The sequence below is a fragment of the Macrotis lagotis genome, chromosome 5 (assembly GCF_037893015.1).
Source record: "Macrotis lagotis isolate mMagLag1 chromosome 5, bilby.v1.9.chrom.fasta, whole genome shotgun sequence".
Taxonomy (NCBI): domain Eukaryota; kingdom Metazoa; phylum Chordata; class Mammalia; order Peramelemorphia; family Peramelidae; genus Macrotis; species Macrotis lagotis.
In genome coordinates, this window is record NC_133662.1 from 192638576 (window position 1) to 192663996 (window position 25421).

A 25421-nucleotide genomic window follows, 5' to 3' on the forward strand; every position below is an offset into this window, starting at 1 on the left:
GTAACAGTAATAAAACAGTTCATTTAATTAAAAAGGTAACATGATTTATAAAGCATTATACTACTTAAATGATATGTTATTATGTAGTATATATAAATACAGATCCTATATGCATATGTATATACATAGATGTATAAATATTTTATTTATATCTAATACCTTTGTATATATATATATAGACAGACACACAAAATACACGTTTTTAACCAGCATAAAGGCAAGATCATAGGCTTGGTAATCTCCTTGAAATTATTTCATTTTTTGCCATTGTGTCTCCAGTCTACAATAGGGCCTGACAAATAGAAAATACTAGTATTAAGGATACAAAAAGAGGCAAAAGACAGACTCTGACCAAAGGAGCTCCCAACCCAATGGGGGAAAGACAACAAAGATGGGCAGAGATATACAAGACAAAACAGGCAATAAAGCACTAGAATTAAGAGAGATTGTGAAAGACTTGCTGGAGATGATGGGATTTTGGTTGCAATTTGAAGGAAGCCAGGGAAGGCAGTAGGTGAAGATGAGAAGAACCTTGAAGCTTTGGGGGGGTGGGGGTGGGGCAAGCCAGAGAAAATGCCTAGAGATGCATCTAGTCCTTGGGACAGCCAAGAGACAAGTGTCACTGAACCAAAGAGAAGGCAGCAGGAAATAAGATTGGAAAGGAAATGAAGAGGGGCCTAGGTTATGAAGGGCTTGATTGCCATTTTATATCTGATTCTAAAAGTGAAAGAAAGATACAGGAGTTTACAGAGTGGAGGTGACATGGTCAGACCTTCTCTATAGAAAAATTAGCAGTGCCTGAATGGAGGACAGAATCGAGTTGGGAGAGACTTGAGGTGGAGGAACCGCCAGCAGGCTGTGTGGTAGTAGATGAGCATGAAGTGATGAGAACTTGTCTCTTGGCTATATCAAGAGAGAGAAGATGATGCAGATGCAAAATTGACAAGATGCTGACAGCACATTGGATATGGAAAGGTTGGAGACTGTGTAAAGTCAAGGATGGGGATGGTAGCAGGGATATTTTTCAGGTGGAGGAAAGGTTTAGCAGAAATTGTAATGAGTTCTGTTTTGAGAATGCTGTCATCCAGGTCAAGATATTTGAAAGGTGATTAGAAATGTGAATTTGGAGATCAGCAGAAATGTTAGGGCAGGATAGGCCGTCTTCAGAATCATCAGCATAGAGATGATTATTAAATTCATGGGAGCTGATGAGATCACCAAATGAAGTAGAGAAGGGGGCCCAGAACCAGGAGAAAGAGAGAGTATTATTTCTAAAATTTGGAAATCAAAAATCTAGGATGCTTCTTCAAGCTCCTCACTTAGATCTGGAGGATTGATGAAGAATTGTTTTATGCAAATGAGTCCTGGATTCCAAGAGTCCCAGTGTTTGTTTGTTTTTAGGTTTTTGCAAGGCAAATGGCGTTAAGTGGCTTGCCCAAGGCCACACAGCTAGGTAATTATTAAGTGTCTGAGGCTTATTTGAACTCAGGGACTCCTGACTCCAGGGCTGATGCTCTATCCACTGCACCACCTAGCCAGCCACCCTGGCAGTAAGTGTTTTGAGGGCAAGAACTCTAACTTTTAGTTTTAGTGGCTAACAAAGTGCCCTAAAAAATACCTGTTGAATTGGATTTAATTGAAGTAGAAATGAAACTTAAAAAATTGAAGTCATTAGAACCAATGCTCACAGTCAGCCTCAAAGTACTACTGACTTCTCTGAGAGAATAACATCCATATTTGATCCTAAAAGAAGTTTTTGTATTCTGTTTGTAGCAGGTTCTAGTTCTTTTACCCTAAGCTACTCTTGAATGATTAATCCTGTGAATGTGTCCCCTGAGGGGTTAGTCACTTGGAGGGAAGGGAAGAGAATAGGGTAGACTTTTAAAGGTTTTACAAAACAAGATCTGAGCAGCTAGGTGACACAGTGGATAGAGCACTGGGCCTAGAACTTGTCATAAGATCAAATCTGCGTGTAGAGGCTTGCTGGGTGACCCTGGGCAAGTCATTTAACCCTCTTTGCCTGTAAAATGAGCTATAAAATCTGTAAAATGAGCTTTACCATTTTCTTCTCTGGTATCTCTGTCAAGAAAAACCCAAATAGGGCCACGAAGAATAAGACAAGATTGAAATAAATGACAAGAACAAGATCCAGGTGTCTAGGCAAGATTAAATTGTAGATACTGGAGGACTGGGAAGAGACCAGATGCACAGAAGCCCTAATCATAAAGACTTTTTGTGAATGCACATATTTCTAATTGGCACAAAGTATATTTAGTCTTCAATTGGCATAAAAATATTCATATAGGTGAAGCCTGAAAGGCTGTCAGTCTAGTGGATCATAATACATAGGATGCCGGCTGTCCCAGAGTTGAAACATTTGACATTGTTGACTACCCCCCCCCACTGTCCCTATTTGCTCCCCTCTTTTCCCTTGGCTTACAAGATGTTGCCATGTCTCATTTTCCTGACAGATCCTCCTCTATTTTCATTGCTGGGTTTTCATTCTCCGGTTCCCTAAAAGGAGGATTCAAACATTGCTTCTACCCCAGGGCTCCACCCTTACCCCTCCTCTTAGCCACTCCCAAGACTTCTTTACAGATGACTCTTGAAGTTGTCTCCTATTTCCAGCTGTCTGTTGGACATTTCCAAATAGATAACTAACATTTCAAACTCAACACATCTGAAAAAGAATTTTTCATCTCACCTCTCAAATCAGCCTTTTCTTCTTGACTTCCCCATCACTCCCCTAGTCACCTATGCTCAAAACCTCAAAGTAGTTCTGGTCTCCTCATCCTACCTCCCCACATCCTATCAGCAGGCAAGTCCTAAAAATCTCTTACATCTGTCTCTGTTTTTTTACTATCACCCTCCTTGTCCTTCATCACCTCTTACTTGGATTATTATCATAAATGATCCAATATTGTAATGGCCCTTAATAGGTTTCCCTGCCTCTTCTTTCTTCCTATTCCAGTCTATTGTTCACAGCTTGCCCAAATTTTCTTTTTAATGATCTATTGTATCAATCTGATGCTCAAAACCTGTGGCACCTCACCTCATCTATCCTTTTCATATCACTCTTACACCCACCAACTTAATTCAGACCACTACCATCTCACCTAGACTACTCTAGTGCTCTTTGAATTGATCTCTCTCTGCTTCTAAGCTACAAATTCTTCTGTTTGGATTTTAAAGCCCTTTACCACCTGACCCCAATAGAACTTTCCAGATTTATTATACATTACTCACTTCTCTAGGGTCCAACTAAACGGACCTTCTTGCATCTCACATCAGCTGTCTCCCTTGCTTGAGATCTTTTCTGTTCTCAACTCTAGCTTACAAAATCCATCCTTTCAGCATTCAGATTGCACACTACCTTCCATTTGAGAAATTTTTTTTTCTGATTCCCACCACTTATAGCCCAGATAACCAGAATATACTCATAGATCTCACCATCTCCAATAAAATCTTTGTGAGAACAATCTCCACCATTTTGTGATTTATATCCTCCCAGGGTCTAGCACAATAGATACACATCTGTAGGTGCTCACTGATTGGTTGATTGATTATCTGTACTGTTTCTAGCTAGTCTCATCCTGCCCTAGGCCTGGAATGGGTTTTCCTCCAACCCACCATGAATCATTGACATTCTGATCTTCAAAAACCAATCCTAGTGCCTCCTCCATAAAGTTTTTTCTAATCCTTGATAGCCCCAAGTGACCCCTTTTTCAGAACCTTTTGGACAATCTGATTTTTCCTATGTATTTAATTCCCATTTTGCATTAGAGGATTTTTTAACATATATTTCAACATATAAGAACATTAGAAATCTACATCCCCTATTCTACAAATAAAGGAATCTAAAGCCTTGAAAAATTAGTTAATCTAAGGTCATGTTTATCATTTTTCAGTCTTTGGTGACCAGCACAAAGCAGGAGCTCAATAATGATATTTGATAGATTTAATTACATCAAGGCAGTTACAATTTTCAAACATTTTTTTGTCCTGTTCTAGGAAGCAACATTCAAGATAGAAATTTAGTTGGTAAATGGTCTCGGCCACTGCTACTTTCTTGCACTCAACATAAGGGTATAAGTGAAGAACACAAAACATCTTAAAATATTGCAATAGCTCTAATTGGCATCAGTTTCAGAAAGGCTTATGTAGTTAGGCTTAGTATAAGGAAAAATTTGCTGAGCTCACCAAAACTGGAATGGCCTGCCTTGGGAGCCAGCTTGTCCCCCTGACACGAGGTCTCTAAGAAAAGAGAGGATGGCCATTTATCCAAGAAGCTAGAGAAGGTTTAATTATAAACCGATGAAGAATTAAGAATTTATTTCCCTTTATAGTCATTATCATTCATTCTCTCTGCTTAATGGTCATTAATATGTTACCCATTGTGCAAACAATGTAATTTAGGACTTTTATTTATAAAGCCCTTGCCTCTCAATAGGTAAGAGAACTTCTTAAGTATCCTGGTATGCTAAAAAAGAACTTAGGGTTCAGATTCAGAGGCCCTAGGTTCAAGTCTCCCCTCTGTCACTTATTACCAGTATTATTATAGACAGGTCACATAACTTCTCCTCTAGACTAGGTTTCCTCATCTTCATGAGAGATTGGACTAGATGACCCCTTGGTCTCTTGTGGCTATGAAAATATGAGAATGAATAGAGGAAAGGGAAAGGACAGGATCTGGGAAAGGCACCATGTGGGGTCCAGATGTTCCCAGGGTTCACCTTTCCACTTGGGCTGCTTTCTGCTCTGCCTCTTTTCTCTTTCTGAAATTGTACTCTGCTTTTGAGGGGAAGGGGGGGGGGGAGGAAAAAAAGCAATCCTTTCATTTCAAAGGAAATTTCCAACACAAGGGCAAGGGGGATTAATAGTGAATTGTGCCAGGGAAGAGAAGCAGAGACCCCTGGGCGCCTGAACTTAATACATGTCTAGAGAATGAATGAGCTCTGTGGTGATATAAAATGGCAAAGACACAACTGGGAGGATTGACCATGCCTCCCAGTGTTCTTGGACATCTCATAAGAAGAAATGACTTAGAAGCAAGCCTGGCTCTGCATCAGCCAAGAATAGAGACCATGGTAACCATGGCCACCACCTCAGCCGTAACTCTCATCACTATCCCATCAAAGTGATGCACAAATTAGATAGGCTCCTTCCCTATGTGTTCCATATATAAAACTGGCAGATAAGATGTTGCCAAGAGGTACAGACAGGAGAAGACATACCAGAAAAAGGAAGAAGAGGTGGTTTAGTCTTTGCTTCAAGATGGCAAGATGCTTTCAATCTCTCCACCTGGCTCTTGAACATGTTGTATAAGGTAACAATGGTGTTACACCTCACCTGCTGACAGTCCCCTGAAGAAGGAATTGTCCTTCCCTCTTATAGCTCCTACAGGGAGGTTCTTAGCTAGATGAGGGGGAGCACATTATATAGTCTTGATCCTATAATGCCATTCATGAGATATGAAAAACTCAAGATGACAACAATAATATTAATATCAGTGTAGCACTTCTCCCACCCCTACATCCCCCCTATTTAACCTCCCAGCAGTCCAAGCAAAATTTTTACTCACAAATTGACCAAAATTGATCATCAGTAATAATAGCTAAGGCTTTGCAATAAACCATATGTGGGGCAAATCTCAGTTGTGATCTAAAGTGTTGGATCTGGAGTCAGGAAGACCCAGTTCAAATCTTGTTCCTTGTCATTGAGGTCTGAGCCACATCTGAACAAATGAGGCCAATGTTACCCGTAACTGCTGCTTCAAATGCTAGTGTAGACTTCTGCTTTGCAAACTCCAATGTGCCATAATGTCAGTTCCTATTATTTAATGCCTCAACCCTACTCTTCTCACAATCTGACCAAAGACAGTAAGCATCTTTCATTCACAAGTGACACCGGCAACCTTACAGGGTTGAGCAATTAAAAAACAAAATAAGACAAAACATAAACACACACACACACACACACACAAACAGAAGGCCCAAAATTGGGAGGCAGTGGCTTCCATGCTAGGAATTCCATTCTGTTCCCAAACCAGCATCCTTGCTTGGGGTCTCAGTACCAGTTTTCACTGGCAGAGTATGTACCAATAAAAAACAGATCAACTAAGACAAAAATAACAGCAAGCATAAAACAAACAAACTCCAAGGTCCTTATATTGTTCATGTTGCCTAGGGATCCTGGGTTGCTGGCTGTCCCTCTATTCCCATCCCATGACGGGGACTGCCATAGATGCTAATCTCCATGGTGGCAATGAATAATAATCCCAGAAAGGGAAAGGTAACTTTTAGAAATTTATATTAGTGTGACATTTGACACATTGGGCCATAAATAGGTCCAGTTTTTTGAATGGTCTGCATAGCAATTCAGTTACCAGTTTCTTTATCTAGAGATGACCATTGGGAGCAGGGTTGGGCTCAAGCTGGCTTGAGACACAAACTTCCTAGAAATGCCCTTTCTGAATGACGCAGTTCAATTAAACAAACACAATAAGCTGGGCACAGGATCCAATACCAACAATTGAGTAAGATGCAAGGGAACTTATTATAGTCTATAGGTACAGGTATGACTATGAAATAATAGAGAAAGCTGTTGAGAGAAGCACAAGTACAAAGTGCATTTGAGATACACAGGGCAAAAGGCTGATGGAGAGAGCAGAAAGGGCTTCTGAGAGGAGGTACCTAGCTCGTGTGTATTTAAAATAATGTATACTTTGATAACTATTTTAATGTAATTAGGTTTTTTTGGTAATCTGATGTGTTTCATGCATTTAAAAACATCATTCTGAGGAGTTCATAGGCACCACCAGAATGCCAAAAGGATCTGTGATGCAACAAAAGTTAAGGATTCCTTGTTGTTGTTCAGCTCTAAAAAAAAAATCTACAAAATGAACTACCAGTCAGCAAAGGAGACTTCCAAGGTTCATTTCCTAAGACCACAAGAGGTATATACTTGTCCAGTCTCAGCCCTGGACTCTTCTATCAATCTGCCAGAAGAAGCGTCTGGGTTGAAGTCCAGGAGGGAATGACCGCTCTGGCCTCCCACCCCCACTCAATGGCATCTTCAGCCATCTCAGAAACTTCTCATAAGCAAGGTGTGGATAAGTGAAAAGATAGAAAGGTCATTTTTTTCTGTGTTTTCCCCCCCTTACTGTTTCAAAAGATGCGAGTATTTACCTTGCAGTCCATCTTAAGCATGTGCTTGGCGATGACCTTGGGATCATTATTGGTGAACAGCTCCTTGGCCCGTTTCAACATCGATGTTTCCAGAGGCTTGTTTTCAGGAGGAAGGAGTTTGGATTCAAAATCATTGGGCCTGAATGAAGAGACTGTCTCCAGAAAGGGTGCCACAAACACCCCGCCTCCCTTCTGGCCCTTCTCCATCTGGGCGGCCAACAGAGCCTGAGAAGGCCTCGGAGTATCGTCGTCCAGGATCAGATAGTTGGTGCCAGAGTTGCGATGGGAGAGGGCCCCGTTCTCCTTGGCTGTTAGAGGCTCCCCACAGCCCCTCTGGGGACACAGAGCCTGCTTTGTCCCACAGAAGCCAGGGGGAAAGGCAGGATTGAGTTCACAATAGTTTGCCTCTGAGTTGTGCCAAGTGGAAGGAGACTGGGGTGGCTTTAGGAAAGGCACTTTGCTGGGCTTAGGGGGAGGTTTGGGATACAGTTGACTGTCCGATCCTCGCAAGGCTTCTCCAGGGACCTGGGCTTCCAAGGACACCCTCCGCACCACTGTGGGGCTAAGGGTTGGCTCGCTGCCTGTCCTGAACACTGGGGAAGTTGGACAGGGGCTTGGGTCTGCTCCAGAGGAAGGGGGTGGCAGCTTAGAACCTAGGAATACAAAAGGAGGGTCACAAGAGCCAAGTATTATGAAAAGAAAGAAAAAAGCCACCTCCCCCTTCCTAGTAAACTCAACATGAGAGTATGACATATAAGTATGACATATGAAACTCTAGGTAAAAAGATCTGAGTTCAGGATAGATCTAACTCAGACACTTAATAATTACCTAGCTGGTGCAGTGGATAGAGTGCCAACCCTGGAATCAGGAGTACCTGAGTTTAAATCTGGCCTCAGACACTTGATAATTGCCTGTGTGACCTTGGGCAAATCACTTAACTCCATTGCCTTACCAATAACTCCAAATAACCAAACCAAAAAAAAAAAAAATTCCCAAATTCTCATCCTGGGCAAACTGCAGATAACTTCAGTTACTTCATTTGATAGTTTGTATAATGATCCTAAATCTATGGATTGTGCTTTATTTACATTTCCATGTTCATTTCCAGAGACTCCCTGTTATAAAACCTCATATCCATTGGGAGAAGTCATGTTTCAATGAATGTCCCATTTCTGGGGGTGGGGGTGGGCAGAGCATCCCCTAATGTGAATGCCTGTTGTCAGCTATTTCCTAATCATCTGGGAATCCTTTTATCAATATTCCATTTGTACTTTGCATGGGATTAATCCAGTAGAGACTAATTTACAAATTGGAGCTAATATGTTGGGACTGGATTCTAATATGGAATATATGAATTGAAGGTGATCTGTATATATTCCTAAAGAGAAAAAAGCTTGTAAGCCCTTGGTATCAGGGCTCTCAGTCACCCTCCAAGCCTAGCCACACAACAAGAAGGGCTTGGAGAAGAGAAGCTAAAAGGGAGTCATAGGCTGAGGAGAATTCAGTTTGGGAAAGTTTGGTTGTGTTCTATTCACTATTGCGGCTAACAACTTAAAGCCTTGTATAGAAGTTTGGCAAAAAACATATCTCATCTGAATCTCATAACCACCCTCTGAAGTGGATGCTGTTATTTACCTTAACCCCAATTTACAAATTAGGAAGCGGAACCTGGAAGGTAATGCGATTTGCCCAGTATCCCACAAAGGCAGGTTTCAAAATCAGATCTAACTGATGCCAAGTCCATTAACCACCTACTGCCTACTGCATTTTCTCCTGTTTCTTATATCACCACACCAAAAGAATAATAATGCAATGCACACTCAGATTCCACTTGACCATATTCAAAGCACTCTACATCTATTAATTATCCTACTCAATTAGCCTCACAATAGCCTTGTCATCATGGTTCTCATTTTGTAGGTGAGGATACTGAGAATCAGAGAGGTTAAGTGAGTATTGTTTGAGGCAGGTTTGTCCACCATGCTACAGTGCGCCCATGCTTCCAATCCAGATAGTTGTTGTGCAACTTCCAAAGAGACAGTGACAGGAAAGGGGTTTCACAGAAAAGGAAGGAAGAACTTATAGTATGGGGGGTCCTGTCCTCAGACCAAGGAGGAATGGCAGAAGTTCTCCCAAATGCTCCTAAGTCCAACCCCTTTTTAAACACTTTCTGGTCTTTGCTTCTTAAGAATGATAACATAAAAATAAAAACTAGTGGAGGGGGGAAAAGGGGAACTGTGAGAAACTGAAGGGCCATGAGACATCAGTCTAAAAATGTTCATCCTTATGCCGTGCAGATATAACACTATGGAGTGGAAAGGGCAGAAAACTGGGTTTAAATCCCACTGTGATTAAAACCAACAGCAAATCCCTTGAATCTGCACACAGATGTAAAAGAGATCTTCTCCCTACTTCTTTGGGGGGTAGTTGTAAAGATAATGCTTCATAAACCTTCAAACACATCACCTCGCATGTAGTGGGTACATAAAAAATATTCACTTAAACCAAAATGCTAATATTTAAATACAATTACTTAGAGGCAACTGATGGCACCAGTGGGTAGAGTGCCAGACCAGGAGTTGGGAAGACTTCGAGTTCAAATCCAACCTCAGGTATCCACTATGTGTATTGACCCTGAACAAATCACTTAGCCTCTATTTACCTCAGTTTCCTCTTTTATAAAATGGGGATAATAATAGCAGTGACCTCATGGGGTTGTTGTGAAATTTGGATGAGATAATAATTGGTAAAGCCTGGCCCCTAGCTGGCACGTTATGAATGCTAATTCCTTCCTTTCCCATTGTTATCATCATTTCTATTTGTCAGCAAAAAAAAAAAAAAGAAAAGACATCGGGGATGGGAAGGGCAAGACTGAATCCCAGCTCCTGTTGTGTCTGGATTCCTGAGGACATACCGATTGGCAGGTAGCTTTCTGACTGATGGGCCTTGAGAGACAAGGATCTTTTATCTTGCATGTGATCCAGGCAAGCAGGCTGGCTTCCACTTTTTTCTTTATTTCTGAAGAGAGACACAAAAGAAGGTAGAAAAATGTCACAAATGAAAAAAACAAAAATTGAGTAGCACCATAATTTTTTGAGAACAGCACCATGGCTAGCAGGGTGAAATCTGCTGATCTGAAAGAGAAAAGGATGAAAAGAATGACAAGTGCCCAATGAGTCCACATTACTTTTTAGTTCCTTAATCCCAGGGAAGACGGGACAATGGTGTTGGCTCATCCAACCTGGCCCTTCCTGTTGAATGGGGCTGAGGGTGATGGGGAGGAGGAGGAAGTTTCGGGACACTCCCAGGAAAATCAAACTAACAACTAAGTGCCATTTCAACAAAGCCTAAAATTACTTGCAGACTTAGGGCAGATGACTCGTTTTAACTAACGTGCAATTTTCACAGCAGTTTCCATGTGTCAACAACCACTACCACCGAGTTACGGGTTTCAAAGCTGTTGCTGGGCCATTTCCTTTTCAGTGCAAATTTGAGTATCCCAGAGATACCAGTAAACGTCATGGTAGAAACCTCCCTGGTTTGCTTACCCTTGCTGACAGGAGACTCCTCAGATTTCCAAGGGAGAGAGCATGGGGAAGATTTTTTTTCCCTTAAACCATGACACTCTGATACCAATATTGGTTCATTGGAACTATGAGTTAGAACATCCAAGGCCCTTTATCATCTCATAGAGAAGAAACTGAGGCATCAGAGGCCAAATTTGAACCCAGATCCTCTTCCTCCAGAATCACTGCTCTTTGCCCCCATACACTAGATGACAAAAGGCCATGCAATTTCTGTTGAATGGTTCCACAAGGGCTCTAGGAACAATGCCACCTTGGCTTCCTCATTTTCCACGAATCGGGGAAAAATCCCTCTTAAATCAAAAGAGGGACTGCGAAACTGCATTTTGCAAGGCTGCTCCTGGCCAAGTTGTAATTGAACGCCACCAGCTCTGAGCATTCCTGAACTGTGGCCTGGAACTCTCAGAAAGGAGGAGGGAAGTTCTTTTTTTCCCTACCTTTGTTAGCTTCAAAATAAAAAAAAGTCCCCAACCCTTCAACAAGAAAGGCATTCCTCGAAACCAGCAACCCCTCAATGATAAGTGGGGGGCAGAGAGTAATCTCCAAAGGGAAATAGTTTCAGTAAAGTGATACTCTAACTCTGGAGCAATCGCTGCAGGCAGGACTGCTGAGCCCTGCCGTCCTGTCCTGTCCCGGAACGGGCTGGAATGTAACCTGACGACATCAGAAATGCCAATCACTGGCTCTGGATACCGTCACATGCTGTGGGCTGCCAGGGAGGATGAAGTGGAGGAACTCTTGGGCACCATCTGGAGTCTGTGGTTTACTCCCTGGCAATAGGTCAACATGGGGAATTTAATGTACCGGCTTCAAATGCCTTCAGATTTGCTATTCCTACCCAAACCACACACAGACACAAAGATACACACCCCCAATACCTTATTCCTAAGATCACAGAATTGAGAGTTACAAAGGATCTTACAGACTAGCATAGCACCCTTCTATTTTACAAGGAAACTGAATTCTGGAGTTTATAGGACTTTGCCTATCCATTATAAATAGTAGAGTGAAAATTAGAACCTAGGGGGAGGAGTAGCTTAAAATACTTGTAATCTAATAAAGATCTGGTGGTTTTCATGGATTTCAAGCTCAGTATTAGTCCACAATATAATAATACAATCTAAAAAGCTATTCTAACACCCTAGTCAGTGTCCAGGGTAAGGGAGGTGGGAGTCCTGCTGTATCCTCTGCCCTAGTCAGACCACTTTGGGGCTGTCATGTTTAGTTCTGGACATCATGAATTAAGAAGGATATGGATAACCTGGAGGAAGCCTAAAGGAGGGCAAAGGTTGCTGAGTTCATGTCATCTAAGGATCAGTTGAAAAAAATTGAAGATATTTGGCTTGAAAAAAGATGAATTGGGCAGGAGGGTATAGAGATGAAAGGAGCTACATTTCAATATCTGAAAGGTTATCATATGAAAGAGAAATTACATTTATTCTACTTGGCCCAGTAGGCAAAACAAGGAGAAATGGATGGTCCTCACAGAAAGGAAGATTATGGTTTAATGTAAGATAAACTCCCTCATGTTATTGCAATGGGGACGGGACTGAGGAGGTAATGGATTTGCCCTCCCTAGAGGTTTTTAAGCAAAATCTTGATGGCCAATCTTGGGATCTATTCTTGCTCAGGTATGGATGGACCTCGATAGTCCTCCAATGTGCGTTCCGACTCTTCCATGCTGATTTTGTGATTCATCTTCATCTCTGTTCAGCAAATTTACTGTGACTGATGGGAGGTTAATTTCTCAATCTCAATTTTCCCTGCATCAAACACAAATACTCAAACTTGTTGACTGTGCCTAACTAGGTCTCAGGTCTCACATGAAGCTATTATCTAACTATACAATTCCCTTTTGCCATTCAAATCCATTCTCAGAATTCTTGCTACATAGTTTTCATCTTTGATGAAATTTTCCCTTGAAGAGAGTCATTTGAATGGATTGATGTAAAGGAAGAAAATAAGACTAGCAATCATGAACTAGGATTTAAAAAAAAAAATTGAACAGCAGTGGAACTTTGAAAAAGTCAGTCCATCTCTTCTAAAGAGAGCAGATGATAAATTCAAGATTTCTTTAATTTCCAGTAAGGCCAGTATTATTCAACTAAAAGATAATATAGCTGGGCCAACCAATACTTGACTATGGGGTGGAGAACATGAATTTGATGCAGTTGCTTTTCTTCTTCTCATACTCTATTCCCTTCTTTTCTCTTTTAAGAGGCAATATTGCACAGTGAAAAGGATACTGTCTCTGGAATCATAAAACTTAGGTCTGAATCCCAGCTCTGCCCATTTTTTATGTGACCTTGGGACAACCAACTTCATCCAATTTTCTCATCTGTATAATGATCTAGATGACCACTCATATCCCCTCAAGCTCAAAAACTATTTTGCTATCAGGTCGTCTTCCTCCCCACCAAAACCCCCCAAAGTTTAGTCCTTACCTATTTGTACACCATTCCCTTATTATTCTTCTGGATTCAAGTCCCAAATTTCCAGCTGTCTAGTGTTTCTTTTCTACAACCTATTCTCTTTAATTTAGTATACTTCAAAACTACTTAATTATCCAATAATGATTAATGTCAGTATCCACATCTCTGGTATTCTTAGCCACTTGATTTCTCTTTCATAACCAGTTGTCATCGAGTCCTACTGAGTCTTCCTTCCTAGCACCTTTCCATTTCCACCTCTTTCACCAGCCTTATTACCAAAAGGAGATATGCTTCTAGCCAGAAGTATTCCTCAGTGGCTTTATAGAAGATGAGATTTGGTCTGAGTTTTAAAGGATAGGTAGGATTTGGCTATTTGGACAGGGTTGGGCCGGGCATTACAGGAGGTGGTATTGTATGAACAAAGACTAAAGATAGGAAAGCGCACAGGATGCTCTGAGACTGGGCAAATCAGTGAGATATGTAGGGGAGACTGGTTTGTCTATAAGCTCTTTTTCTTCCTCACCATTCTGCTATACACTGTCAGAAGATTGTATGTTCAATCATTATTTCGGTCATAATCTGACTTTTCATGACACCATATGAGATTTTTTATTAGCAAAGGTATTGGAGTGATTTGCCAGTCAGTTCCTTTTCCAGATCCTTTGACATATGAGGAAACTGAGGCAAACAGGGTTAAGTGATTTGCCCAGGGTCTCACAGCAAGTAAGTGTCTGAGGCTGGATTGGAACTTGGTTCTTACTGATTCCAGGCCTGGCTCTGTGTTCACTGCACCACCCTAGTTACCAGAAGATTAGGACTAGAACAGGTACTGCCCTTGAGTTTTCACTGGTAAAGGAAATTCCTGGAAAAGAAAACTCCTAAGAAACACAAACTGGCACCTTCTCTGTGCTTTATGACTCCCCCAGCATCCCACAGCTGGCATCTATAAGAGATGGGACTTGAACCCAGATTTTCATGGATCCAAGGCCAGTTCACCATCCCCTCTACCCAGATCTTCATAGATCCAAACTGGCTCACCACCCACACTACTATGGAACCTGTATTTTATTTTATTCATGCCATGCCTCTCCCTTGAAAGACCCAACTCAGGACATGTTTTTACTTTTTTTTTTTTACTTTTTACCCATCCACATCTAGATGCTTCTAAGCTGGGAGTGTTAATTCTTAAATCCCCTCAATTTTTAAAGGTTCTCTTTATAATCATTTTATATATGCAAACTTATCTTTATTAGTATAGTGTAAAAAATTCAGGCTCTGAGACAAAAACCTGTATTGAAATCCCAGCTCAGACCTAGACAACCTATGTGACCTTTATATCATTAGTCTCCAGTTTACACATTTACACATTTATAAAATGAATGGATTGAATGAGAGGGCCCATGAGGTCCCTTTAAGCCCCATGATCTATGTATGTATGTATTTTTATCCCAACAGAATCTTAAGCTCCTCGAGTGGAGGGAATTTTCTAGGAATTTTCTTGGGTCCATATTCCCAATGCTAGACACTGAACATCTCATACTTTTTCACATGCTACTCAGTTCCTAAAATAGCCACTTAGGCTCTTAATCTCTATAGGGTTGATTTGAATGAACTTACCTTAGAAGATTTCCTCTGGTCAAACTCTGTTCTCGAGATGGCACATTGCACATATTGAGGCTCAGTCTTTTTGTAGTTTCTAGTTTTCCCTCTGAGAGGCTGTATTCTCTTGACCGGGTAGGAGAAGTGCCGTATTTCTCCTCCAGGCATCTCAGTGGTACAGTCCTGTTGATGGGCTGAAAAATAATAGCTCCACTCTGCTGGGATATTGGCCTACGATTCCCCACGTAGCATCTGACCAAGCCTGGGATGGTGTCAAAACTTTCCTGATCAAACTGATACTGGATACGGCAGTAGGCTTCATTGAGCCGGAGAATTGTCTTACTAATCTTGAAATGTTGGGCTGTATTCTTCCACTGACAGGTCAAGACGAAATTTCCGGGACTAGAGAGAGAATCCCGCACCAAGAAGTCTCCATCTCGCTGTACGAGACTCTCTGATACCTTGAGGATAAAGACACATGAGAAAGAGAAGAGTCACTCTTACTTAGCATATTATTATCATTAACTACTCCACATAACTTCTGGTGAGGTTAAAATTTTCTACTGTGCTTTCCATTTTTTTTCAATATGACAGATTAATAGAATATAAAATTCATATTATATTTGGCAAATAAATTTTGGGGGATAGAACATGGAGGAAATGTTATCTGATAACTTTTCCTGTCAAGATTTATGTTTTATATGTATCATCAGCAAAATTGTCTACCTCCTTGTCATTCTCTGCTCCCCAAGGTCTCTTGACTTTCCCAGTATCTGTAAATGTACTTCCAGTTTTATCTACCATGGTCATGGAATATCTAGGGGTATTTTAGCTAAACAAACAATCTAGATAAAAGAGATTTACCATATAGATCATAATAATTTTCTTTTTTTGTAAAAGTAATTTTATTTTTTCAGTTTGATCATCCCCCAAAGAGAACATTTCCAAATAATCAACAGAACACAAAAAGTGAAGTATATATCAAACTGTGAAATTGTAATTTCAAACTGCTTGCTTACGGAGAAGAAAAAATATAACAAAAACTATATAAAATAAATTCAACATATTACTTTCAAAGTTGTTTTGCCTCTATGTGCTTCCTTCTTTTCTGTGCATTTTTAAAAATGTTACATTGACCTATTTGGGGGCATCTCTGTTGTTGACCCCACCTTCTAACCTGTAACCCCTGTCGTCCTCTATTCACAACTGAAAGAAAAAAAGAAATCTTTGTTTAACATATAAGGCAACTCAAGCAACTGAATGCATTTCCAAATATATGTCTCGCAACTATGTCCATAAATATGTCTCCTTCTGCACCTTTTTTGCTAGCATTCAGTTTCCTGAAGATAAGCTTGGTCATTTCACTGATCAGAGTTCTTAAGTCCTTCAAAATTGTTTTTCTTTACATTGCTATTGTCCTGGTATAAATAGTTCTCTTGATTATCATTATTTCATCCTGTTCATACTACCCAGGATTTTCTGCAGTCATTTGTCTCACCCTATTCCTTTCAGGATGAAGAAATTGTTTTCCTGAAACTATTTCCTTTCCACTATTATTTTCCTCTCTCTCTCTCTTTTTTTTTTTTTTAGGATTTTGCAAGGCAAATGGGGTTAAGTGGCTTGTCCAAGGCCACACAGCTAGGTAATTAATAAGTGTCTGAGGCTGGATTTGAACTCAGGTACTCCTGACTCCAGGGCTGGTGCTCTATCCACTGTGCCACCTAGCTGCCCCTATTTTCCTTCCTTTTTACCCCTAGTTCTACCTCCTTCTAATTCCCTACTTGTTTCTCTGTTGAGTTTAATGTATTTTTTAGAATGAATTTATCAGTCTCTTTTTAAACAGTTCCCCTTAGTATTCCTCCCCAACACTGACAGCCAAACCGTAACAAATAGTATCTTTTAAAGACAAAAAAAGAGAAAAAAAAGCATAATTGATCAATACATAAGGTCTGAGAAAATGTGCAATGTACAATACTTGTGGGCCTCCCACCTCTTCAAAGAAGTAAGTTGAGAGGGTCTTCTCATCTCTCTTCTTTTGAGCCATGCTCTTTTTTTGTTGTTGTTAATTACACTTTTGCCTTGTTTGACTGTTTTTTTCCAATTACATTATTATGGTCACTTTGTATGTTGTGGTCATCGCCTACATTGTTTTCTTGACTGTTAACTTCACCCTTTCCATGCTTCTCTGAATTTATCCCATTCATCATTTCCTATCAAAAGTAATATTTCATGACATTCATGTGCCACAATTTGTATTATTGTTGTTCTTCAGTCAATTTTCAGTCAAGTTCAACTCTTTGTGAACCCATTTGGGGTTTTCTTGGCAGAGATTCTGGAGTGATTTGCCATTTCCTTCTTCAATTCATTTTGTAGATAAGGAAAGAGGCAAATGGGGTTAAGTAACTTAACCAAGGTCACACAGTTAGGAAATATCTGAGGTCAGATTTGAACTCAGTTTTTTCCTGATTCCAGGTCTGGAACTCTATCCACTGTACCATCCACCTATCCCAGCCATTTTTTAATTAATGAACATTTTCTTTATTTCCAATTCTTTTTTTTATCACAAAGTATAGTTGTAAATATAAGCCTATATTTCTGAGTCAAAGACTATAGATATTTTAGTCATTTTATTTGCATAATTCCTAATTACTTTCCAAAATGGTTATATTGAATCACAATGCATTAATGCTCCTATTTTCCCACAACCCTTCCAAGACTAACTCTTCCCATCTTTTGTTAGCTTTGCCAGTTTTCAGTATGGGGTTAAGCCCCAGCTTTGTTTTGATTTTTATTTCTCTTACCACTAATTATTGAAAGAATTTGATTTATTTCTACACCAATCTGAGAGTATGCATATGCATGTACAACCTTTCTTTATTCATTTCAGAGAAGAGTGATATTCATTTGATGCCCTCTCACTTGCTTCCTCCATGTTTCTATATGTTCTCACACACTTCACTTTTGAGAAAGAACAGGTTCTACTCTTAATTCATCCTTTCTATATTACTAAATTTTTTATCCTCTTCCTTTTCTTTTCTTTCTCCTCTTCAAACTTTTAGAATAAAACCAACCAATCTCTGAGTCTATTTTTTTACAAAAATTATTTATGTAAATATTCATTAAAGATATTTGTGGTCTGGAGAAACACATCATACAGCTCCTTCTAGCTGCTCAAATAAATTTACCTTTCTAGGTCTTTGTTTTTTCTTTGTTTTTTTTTTTTTAAGGTTTTTGCAAGGCAAATGGGGTTAAGTGGCTTGCCCAAGGCCACACACAGCTAGGTAATTAATAAATGTCTGAGACCGGATTTGAACCCAGCTACTCCTGACTCCAGGGCCAGTGTTCTATGCAATGCACCACCTAGCTGCCCCCTTCTTTCTTATGTGTTCCAAGTTCTCCTCTCTTTTATGTGATTCTGACTGGTTGTCTGGTAATTATACTATTTCTAAACTTTGTGATACTTTGCCTGTGACATGTTTTGGCTATTACATTTCCAAGATTTCTGTTTATTTCTTTCTTTCAGAAGGTGATGGGTAGAATCTTTTATTTTCCTTTTGTACTCTGATTTCTTATTTCTTTTCTTTCTTTCTTTTTTTTTAGGTCTTTGCAAGGCAATGGGGTTAAGTGGCTTGCCCAAGGCCACACAGCTAGATAATTATTAAGTGTTTGAGACCAGATTTGAACTCAGGTACTCCTGACTCCAGGGCCAGTGCTCTATTCACTGCGCCACCTAGCCACCCCTTTGTCCTCTAAGTTCAATAAATGTGGGCAGTTTTCATTTATCATGGTTTTCAGAAATTGCAGTGGTTCTTATCTTTTCTTGACTCATTTTCCAATTTTGCTATTCCTGATACCTTCATTTTCTTCTACTTTCTCAATAATTTGAAGTTATTCTCTTTTTCTCCTCCTCCTAGATATTTAAATATTATAGTCTTTGTGGAAAATCCTCTTTTCTCCCTTTGATTCTTTTTTTTTTTGCAATTGTTATAGTTACTCCAGTCTCCTTGTGATTGACAATAAGTTAATAAACTGGTCTCCCTTGGTTTACTGACATCTGAAGCTCTACCCCTGCTGTGCTTTTGGGTGAAATGGTTGGTTAGTCCAGTCCTGGATCCCAGTGCTCACAGTATTTTTTTGGATCTTTGAGGTTCAGAATATGGGATCTGCAAGTGTTCCAATGCTATCCCAGTACTGAATTCCCTAATCCTACAGATTAGAAAACTGAGGACTAGAGGGTTTAAATGACTTACTCAGAGTTATCAACAAACAGTGTTAGCAGCAGATTCAGAAATATAGAGGACCCCGATTCCCTGATACTCTGAATAATAAACTTAAAAATAATAGGTTTTGGGGGATTATCAAATGAAGTCAGAGATTTCCATATAGCCAGTCTCCTCCCTTTATGTTTGTATTTATCTCATTAAATATTTCCCAATTTCATGTAAAAAACTTTTAACATTCTTTTTTTTTAAATTGAGTTCCAAAGTCTCTTTCTTCATCTCATCCCTCTCCTCTCAAAAAGGCAAGCAGTTTGATGTTGATTATACATGAAAATTCTTGCAAAATATATTTCTATATTAGCCATAATGTCAAAGTAAACAGACAAAAAACCCCCAAGAAAAATAAAGTTAAAAAAAGTACTATACTCAGTCTGTACTCATACTTCCATCAATTATCTCATTGTGAGACCTTTGGAATTATCTTGAATCATTGTCTTGATCAAAGCAACTGAGTTATTCAAGATTGATTACCCTTACAATATTACATGTAACCAAATTTTTATCAGGTCTTATCCTATCATCCCATCATCTCTTGTATGTGCATATATGTATGTATGTATACACACACACACACACACACACACACACACACACACCCCTACCTTTTTCTCCACTTAAACAGCTTGGTGCAGGCCCTCATCAACTTATACCTGGACAACTATAATAGCTCTTCTAGGAAGCATTTTATAAATGCTTCCATCTATTCTCTCTGGTTGCTCTCCCTGCCTTAAGATTCTCTCCACTCTTAGTTATAATCTACTCAGCTGCCAAAGCGATCTTCTTAAATCTTAGACCTGACTCTCCCCCCACCCCTCCTCCACCACTACTCAATAAACTCTGTTCCCTATTACTTCCAGGATCAAGTATAAAACAGTTTTTTAAAGGCTTTTTAAAAACCCTTCACAATTTGACCCTTAGTTTTTACATTTTATTCCCTTACTCAAGCTCCTCTCCAACTACCCTGGCCTTGCTCTTCCTCCGACAAGACACCCCATGTCCTAAAACTTGTGCCTTGCCACTGGCTAACTCCCATGCCAGTCAATTAATAAGCATTTATTAAATGCTTACTGTGTCTTTTCATGGAGCTTCCAAAAGCTAGAGGTAGTGGGTTCGGGCAGGACTGTGAAGGAACTAGACAAGAGGTATGGTGGAAAAGTCAGAGAAGTCCCAAAGAAGTACAGACAGGAAAGAAGTGAGAAACTTCCCTTCTTAAATGGAATGCTCTCTACGTTTTTTTCAATCTTCTTTTCACCTCTATCTCCTAGATTCCCTGGCTTCCTCCAAAACTGAGTTCAAATTCCACCATCTGCAGAAGTCCCTGGTCCTCTTCCATTGTTAATGCCTTTCCTCTGGTGTTACCTTCCACTTAGTGCTGTATGTTATTTTGTACATAATGTTTCCTTCTATCCATCCATCCATCCATCCATCCATCCATCCATCCATCCATCCATCCATCCAATCCATCCTATCCACCTATCTATTCCCATCTCCCACTGGAATGTTGAATTGCTCGAGGGTAAAGACCCCAGTATCCTCAGTGCATTGCTTGCATACAGAAAGTCCTTAATAAATGCTTGCTGGCTGACTGAGGTCCCTTCCAGCTCTGAGATTCTGTACAATCATTTTTTTCCTGTACTAGTCAAAGTTGTTGTTGTTGAAGTCATTTCAGTCCTATCCAACGCTTTGTTTTTGAGGTTTTTCTTGGTAAAAAAAAAACCATGAAGTGCTTTGTCATTTTCTTCTGTAGCTTCTAAGGAAACTGAGGCAAAAAGAGGTCAAGTGATTGCCCCAGGGTCACACATTTAAATTCAGGTCTTCTTGATTCTGGGCACCAGCTAGCTGCCCATGAGTTAGCCAAAAGGCATTTCCAATTGACATGGTGCCTTAAGATCACCATTAATGAACATCATATTGAGGTATTCAGTTTAGGTGGTATAGGGGAGTGAGCACTGGGCTTGAGTGAGAAAAGCCCAAGTTCAAATCTTGTCTCCAATACTTATTAACATGTGACCTTGGATATGTCACTTATTAACTGTTCTGATTTCTCATCTGTAAAATGAGGGATTTGACTTGGTAAATAACCTGCAAGATCCCTTCCAGCTATAAATCTATGATCCTATAATTCTATATACATAATTCTGAATAATGAAGAGTTTAACATCATTAAGTAACTTTTGTGATGTTTGTGGCATGGAAATTTGCAGGTCACAGAATATAAAAAATGTAGACGAGTCCTTCAAGACTACTCATTGGTTCAAGTGAAGTAACTACTGGTTTTTTACTACTTTAAAGTAGCATCTTTGATAGTGTGCTAAAATGTCTACAATATATATTTTTTAAGCTTCAGTGCTGAATGCACATATATATATATATATTTCTATGCATCTCTAACTATAGATATCTGTATCTTTATGTAGATATCTATGTCTTTAATTCATCTTTAGAGATATATGTCTTTATGTAGATATCTGTATCTATTTTTACCTTTATCTATGTAGAGATCTGTATTTTTTCCTTCATAGCGATAACTATAACTATTTTTATCTATGTAGATATCTCAATAGATGGATAAAGATAGATACAGATATCTACATCTATCTTTATGTGATATCTATAGAGATAGACATTTTGATCTGTATCACTATCATTATATATTTATATTTATTTACACATGTGCACATGTATCTATGCACATATAAATAGACATAAAATATTTGTGCATTATGTGTACATAGATACATATGAATTGAAAAAAATTTTAAAACTTGCTGTTTTTAATTATATTTCAGGCTCTGTTTACTAAGCTCTCAGAATGAGCTAAAACTGAAATGGACTTTGGATTTTTGACCCCAATATTTCCCTATGGGTTCCTTTATAGAAAAGGGTGTGTTAAGTAAACTGTACATTGCACATGATGCAGATTGTTGAGTTGGAATCTCTTTTGTTTTAACCACACAGGAGCACCTTACAAGGTCTCAGAATGGAGTAGTTTGAAGGGGTTCAGCTGGCATTTTCCTGGGAAAGTCTACCTTCTCTATTTGCTCTAAAGTGAAGAAAGAGCCAGAGTGACAAGAGGACTCTGGGAACAAGGCATACCTGTCGGGGAATGCGTCCGTGATACCAGGCATGGCTGCGTAAGTCTTCGCCACTGAGTTGCAGCTCTTCCTCCAGTTCCTTCTTGAGCAACTTCTCGGGGGTCCTGTCCATAATATGTCTTTCCTTTGAGAACTGCAATAAAAGACACCAGCAGTGACTTGGCTTTCCCTGGACCACTCATCCCACACAGCAAGTTATAGTGCAAGGGCTGGCCACCACCCGCTTTGATAGCCAAGCTAGCACTTGTCAGAACTCTAATTCAGTTTGAGGAACTCAGATAAGAGCGGTCATCCATGGTGACCTTTCATTCCACCAACTGCTAATATGTCATAAAAATGTCATCTCTGCATGGGGAACATGGCAGGGAGTCCTGCCAAGCTCCCTGCTTCAATCAACAAAGGTGGCAGGTGCCTCTGATAATCTGGAGCCCAGCAGGAGGGGCACAGGGGACCTGCCTAGCATGTTCTCTTAAGGACTCTGTCATTTTCTCATTTTACCTCATGATGATACCAGAGGAGGAAACAGAATGGGACTTTATCAGAAGATCTGAGATCAAATTCAATCTCTATGCCTTCTTACCTGAGTAACTTTGAGCCAATCACCTACCTTCCATAGGCCTCAGTTTCCCCATCTATGAAATGAGGTGATTGGTCTAGATGATTTCTGAAATTCATTCCAGCTCTCCATCAAGGATGAAGAAAGGTACATTTCTCTGTCTAGATTTTTGAATGTCTCTCCCCCCACCACCCTTGACTTATCCCCTGTCCTCTTTTGGCTTCATGTTGGCAGAAGTAAAATATTTTAAATGTGAGAGGACAGTATTTCCTGGCCTAGCTCTGAATCCTCGATCATTTGGAATGTTTAGATCCAAATTTGGAATTTTGTTAGATGTGAATGTTCTAAAATCCTAGTGCAACAGATTTCAGGACTCTAAAGGAAAAAAGTTCACCATTGGTTCACCAGAATCAGAACTATTACATTTCTAAAAAACAAATATTTTTAAGTTTGGAAAGGTTTGTAGAATTGTTCAAACTGCAGGAACGTTCCTTAAGTACTTCCTACAGACTAAGAACAGAAGGCCAGACACAAAAATTAAACCCCTCCGAGGGCTCACAAGAAGAGGAGGGAGGAAAATGAGATCCAATGAGGAGACATCACCTGGTCTGAGCATCTGAGTCAGGAGTCAAACCACTCCCTGGGCCCACAAATCTGGTCCCACATTCTTCATCACTCAAGAACTTGCTAGAACCTACACCTGGAATCCTTGCCCACCCCTGCCATGCATGCCACTCTATATTTCAGAACCAATTCAAGAGGAGGCATCTCAGACTGCGAGGAGATGAGAAGTAGAAATTCATAGAAAGGAAAGTCTCATGTCTTGGCTTGCTCAGGCTGTGTGGGGAGTTAACTTCTAGGCTCTGCAAAGCTGACTATTCAGCACTCATAAATGTGAAATAATATTAATAATAATTAATAATAAGTGGCATGGTTTAGTGGATAGAGAATTGGCCCAGAGCCAGGAAGTCCCAATTCTGACACAGACTGGCTGTGTGACCCTTGGTAGGCCATAATCCTTCAGTGTTTGGGGGCAATTCTCTAAGATGCAGGTCAATGAACTTGTTTTAATAATAATATTTCAATAGACTTGGTTTCCTTTGCAATCCTATGTATTTTATTTTACTCATTGTAAAACACTACTCTGAGAGAGATTCATAGGTTTTCACCAGGCTGCCAAAGAGGGGTCTAAGCCACACAAAAAGGTAAAGAATCTGTTCTTTAAGGTTATATAGATAAGAATGAGTCTCCACATTGGGAAGTCATTATATTAATGAAATCAGAGTTCCAAATCCAAAATAACAGTGGGCATCACACTGGCCTTTCTCTTTTAAAGTACTTTTTTTCTCACAACCAGCCATAAGAATGCAGCAAGGTGTTATCAGTCTTATTTTACAAAAGGAAACTGAGGCTTATGGTCTTACAGATACCAGGACTCAAACCCAAGTCTCCTCAGTGCCTACTAAATGAGCATCTCCTTTCAAGGTTTGTCAGACCCAAATCCTCCAAAGAATGTGGGCAATCAACACAGAATTCATTTTTTCTACTCCATGAAATACTATTTTGTGAAGTGCTTATCACAGAGCCTTACATATAGTGAACTCTTCATGTTCCTCCCCCCATGCCAGCCCCACCTCTGGAGAAAAGAAATTAAAGGTAACTCATAGTATCCTCTGTCTCTGGGCTACTCTATTTCTAGGCAGCTCTGGTTAGAGACCTCAGAAGAAGGAGATGCCATGTCTTGCTTCAGTGTTCTTTTCTCCAGCATGACCTCCCTCTCCATCCAACCATTTTGGGGATTTGAATACTATTCTTCACCATTTTCTAGATTCCCAAAATGCAGGATTCCTTCCATCTCCCACTTTTCTTTACTCCAAGATCTGCCTAGAATGCCCCCACTCTGTCGTCATCTCTGCCCCTTGGGGATCCTAATCTTTCTTCAAGGCCCAGTCCAGGGTCTCCCCTCCCCATCTTCTCTCAAAGCCCTCCTCATCTTCTCTCATCCCTTCCCAGAGTCTCCCCAGTTATTGGTGGGTTTTTCTGCAGTATTGGTAGTCAAGTCTTTTGTGTTCAGGGAGAACAAAAGCTTCTTGAGGGGAGGAGGGGGCTGTTTCCCCAGCAGAGTTTCTTGCATCAATACTGATCGAATTGAATTGTAGTGTTACATGTATGATTCTATTCTTTACTGGTTCGTTCAGGAAGAACTTAGCACATTTGCTTACATACTGCATGCATCTTCTTGGTATCTTCTTCCCCTGGTTTTGAAGAGATAATTTCCTCCCAACAGTCTGCTCCTGTCTGCGTATCCTCACAGTAAAGATGGGAGCATTTTACAGAGCAGGTTTGGTAAAATTTACCTCCTTGTAGCCATACTTCATCAGTGTTGGTCTAATGAATCATGCTTACCACTGGCTGTTCCTGTCGAATTGGGAATAAGCAGAAATTTTTCTGAATCTCTGGGCTTTCTTCAGGCCAGGATGCTAGGTTTTCACAACGGCTGCCATAGAAGACACCTTCTTGTCTCCTTGCCAGATAACAGTCTGGAATTTCAGTAATGGTGTATTCTTTTGTGCTCCTTTTGGTAATAGTAAGACAATTGCTCCCCGGCTGTTGGGTTGTTTTGTTTTGTTTTTTCCTCTAGGAATTCCTAGTTATTTCCTAGATGTACTAGTTTCTTGACCTTGGAG

General features: G+C 40.0%; 1 protein-coding gene across 3 annotated transcripts in view; it reads right to left on the reverse strand.

Annotated features, from left to right (window-relative positions):
* The window catches only part of BCAR3 (BCAR3 adaptor protein, NSP family member), a 170526-nt gene that overhangs the window by 13968 nt on the left and 131137 nt on the right, over nucleotides 1-25421 (reverse strand). For all 3 annotated transcript variants that reach the window (XM_074188188.1, XM_074188189.1, XM_074188190.1), the window contains 4 exons: nucleotides 22180-22311; nucleotides 14822-15264; nucleotides 10103-10206; nucleotides 7188-7840 (listed from right to left, as the gene is read on the reverse strand). In XM_074188188.1, the coding sequence (XP_074044289.1) occupies nucleotides 7188-7840; nucleotides 10103-10206; nucleotides 14822-15264; nucleotides 22180-22311 (1332 nt within the window). The remainder of the gene's footprint in view (nucleotides 1-7187; nucleotides 7841-10102; nucleotides 10207-14821; nucleotides 15265-22179; nucleotides 22312-25421) is intronic.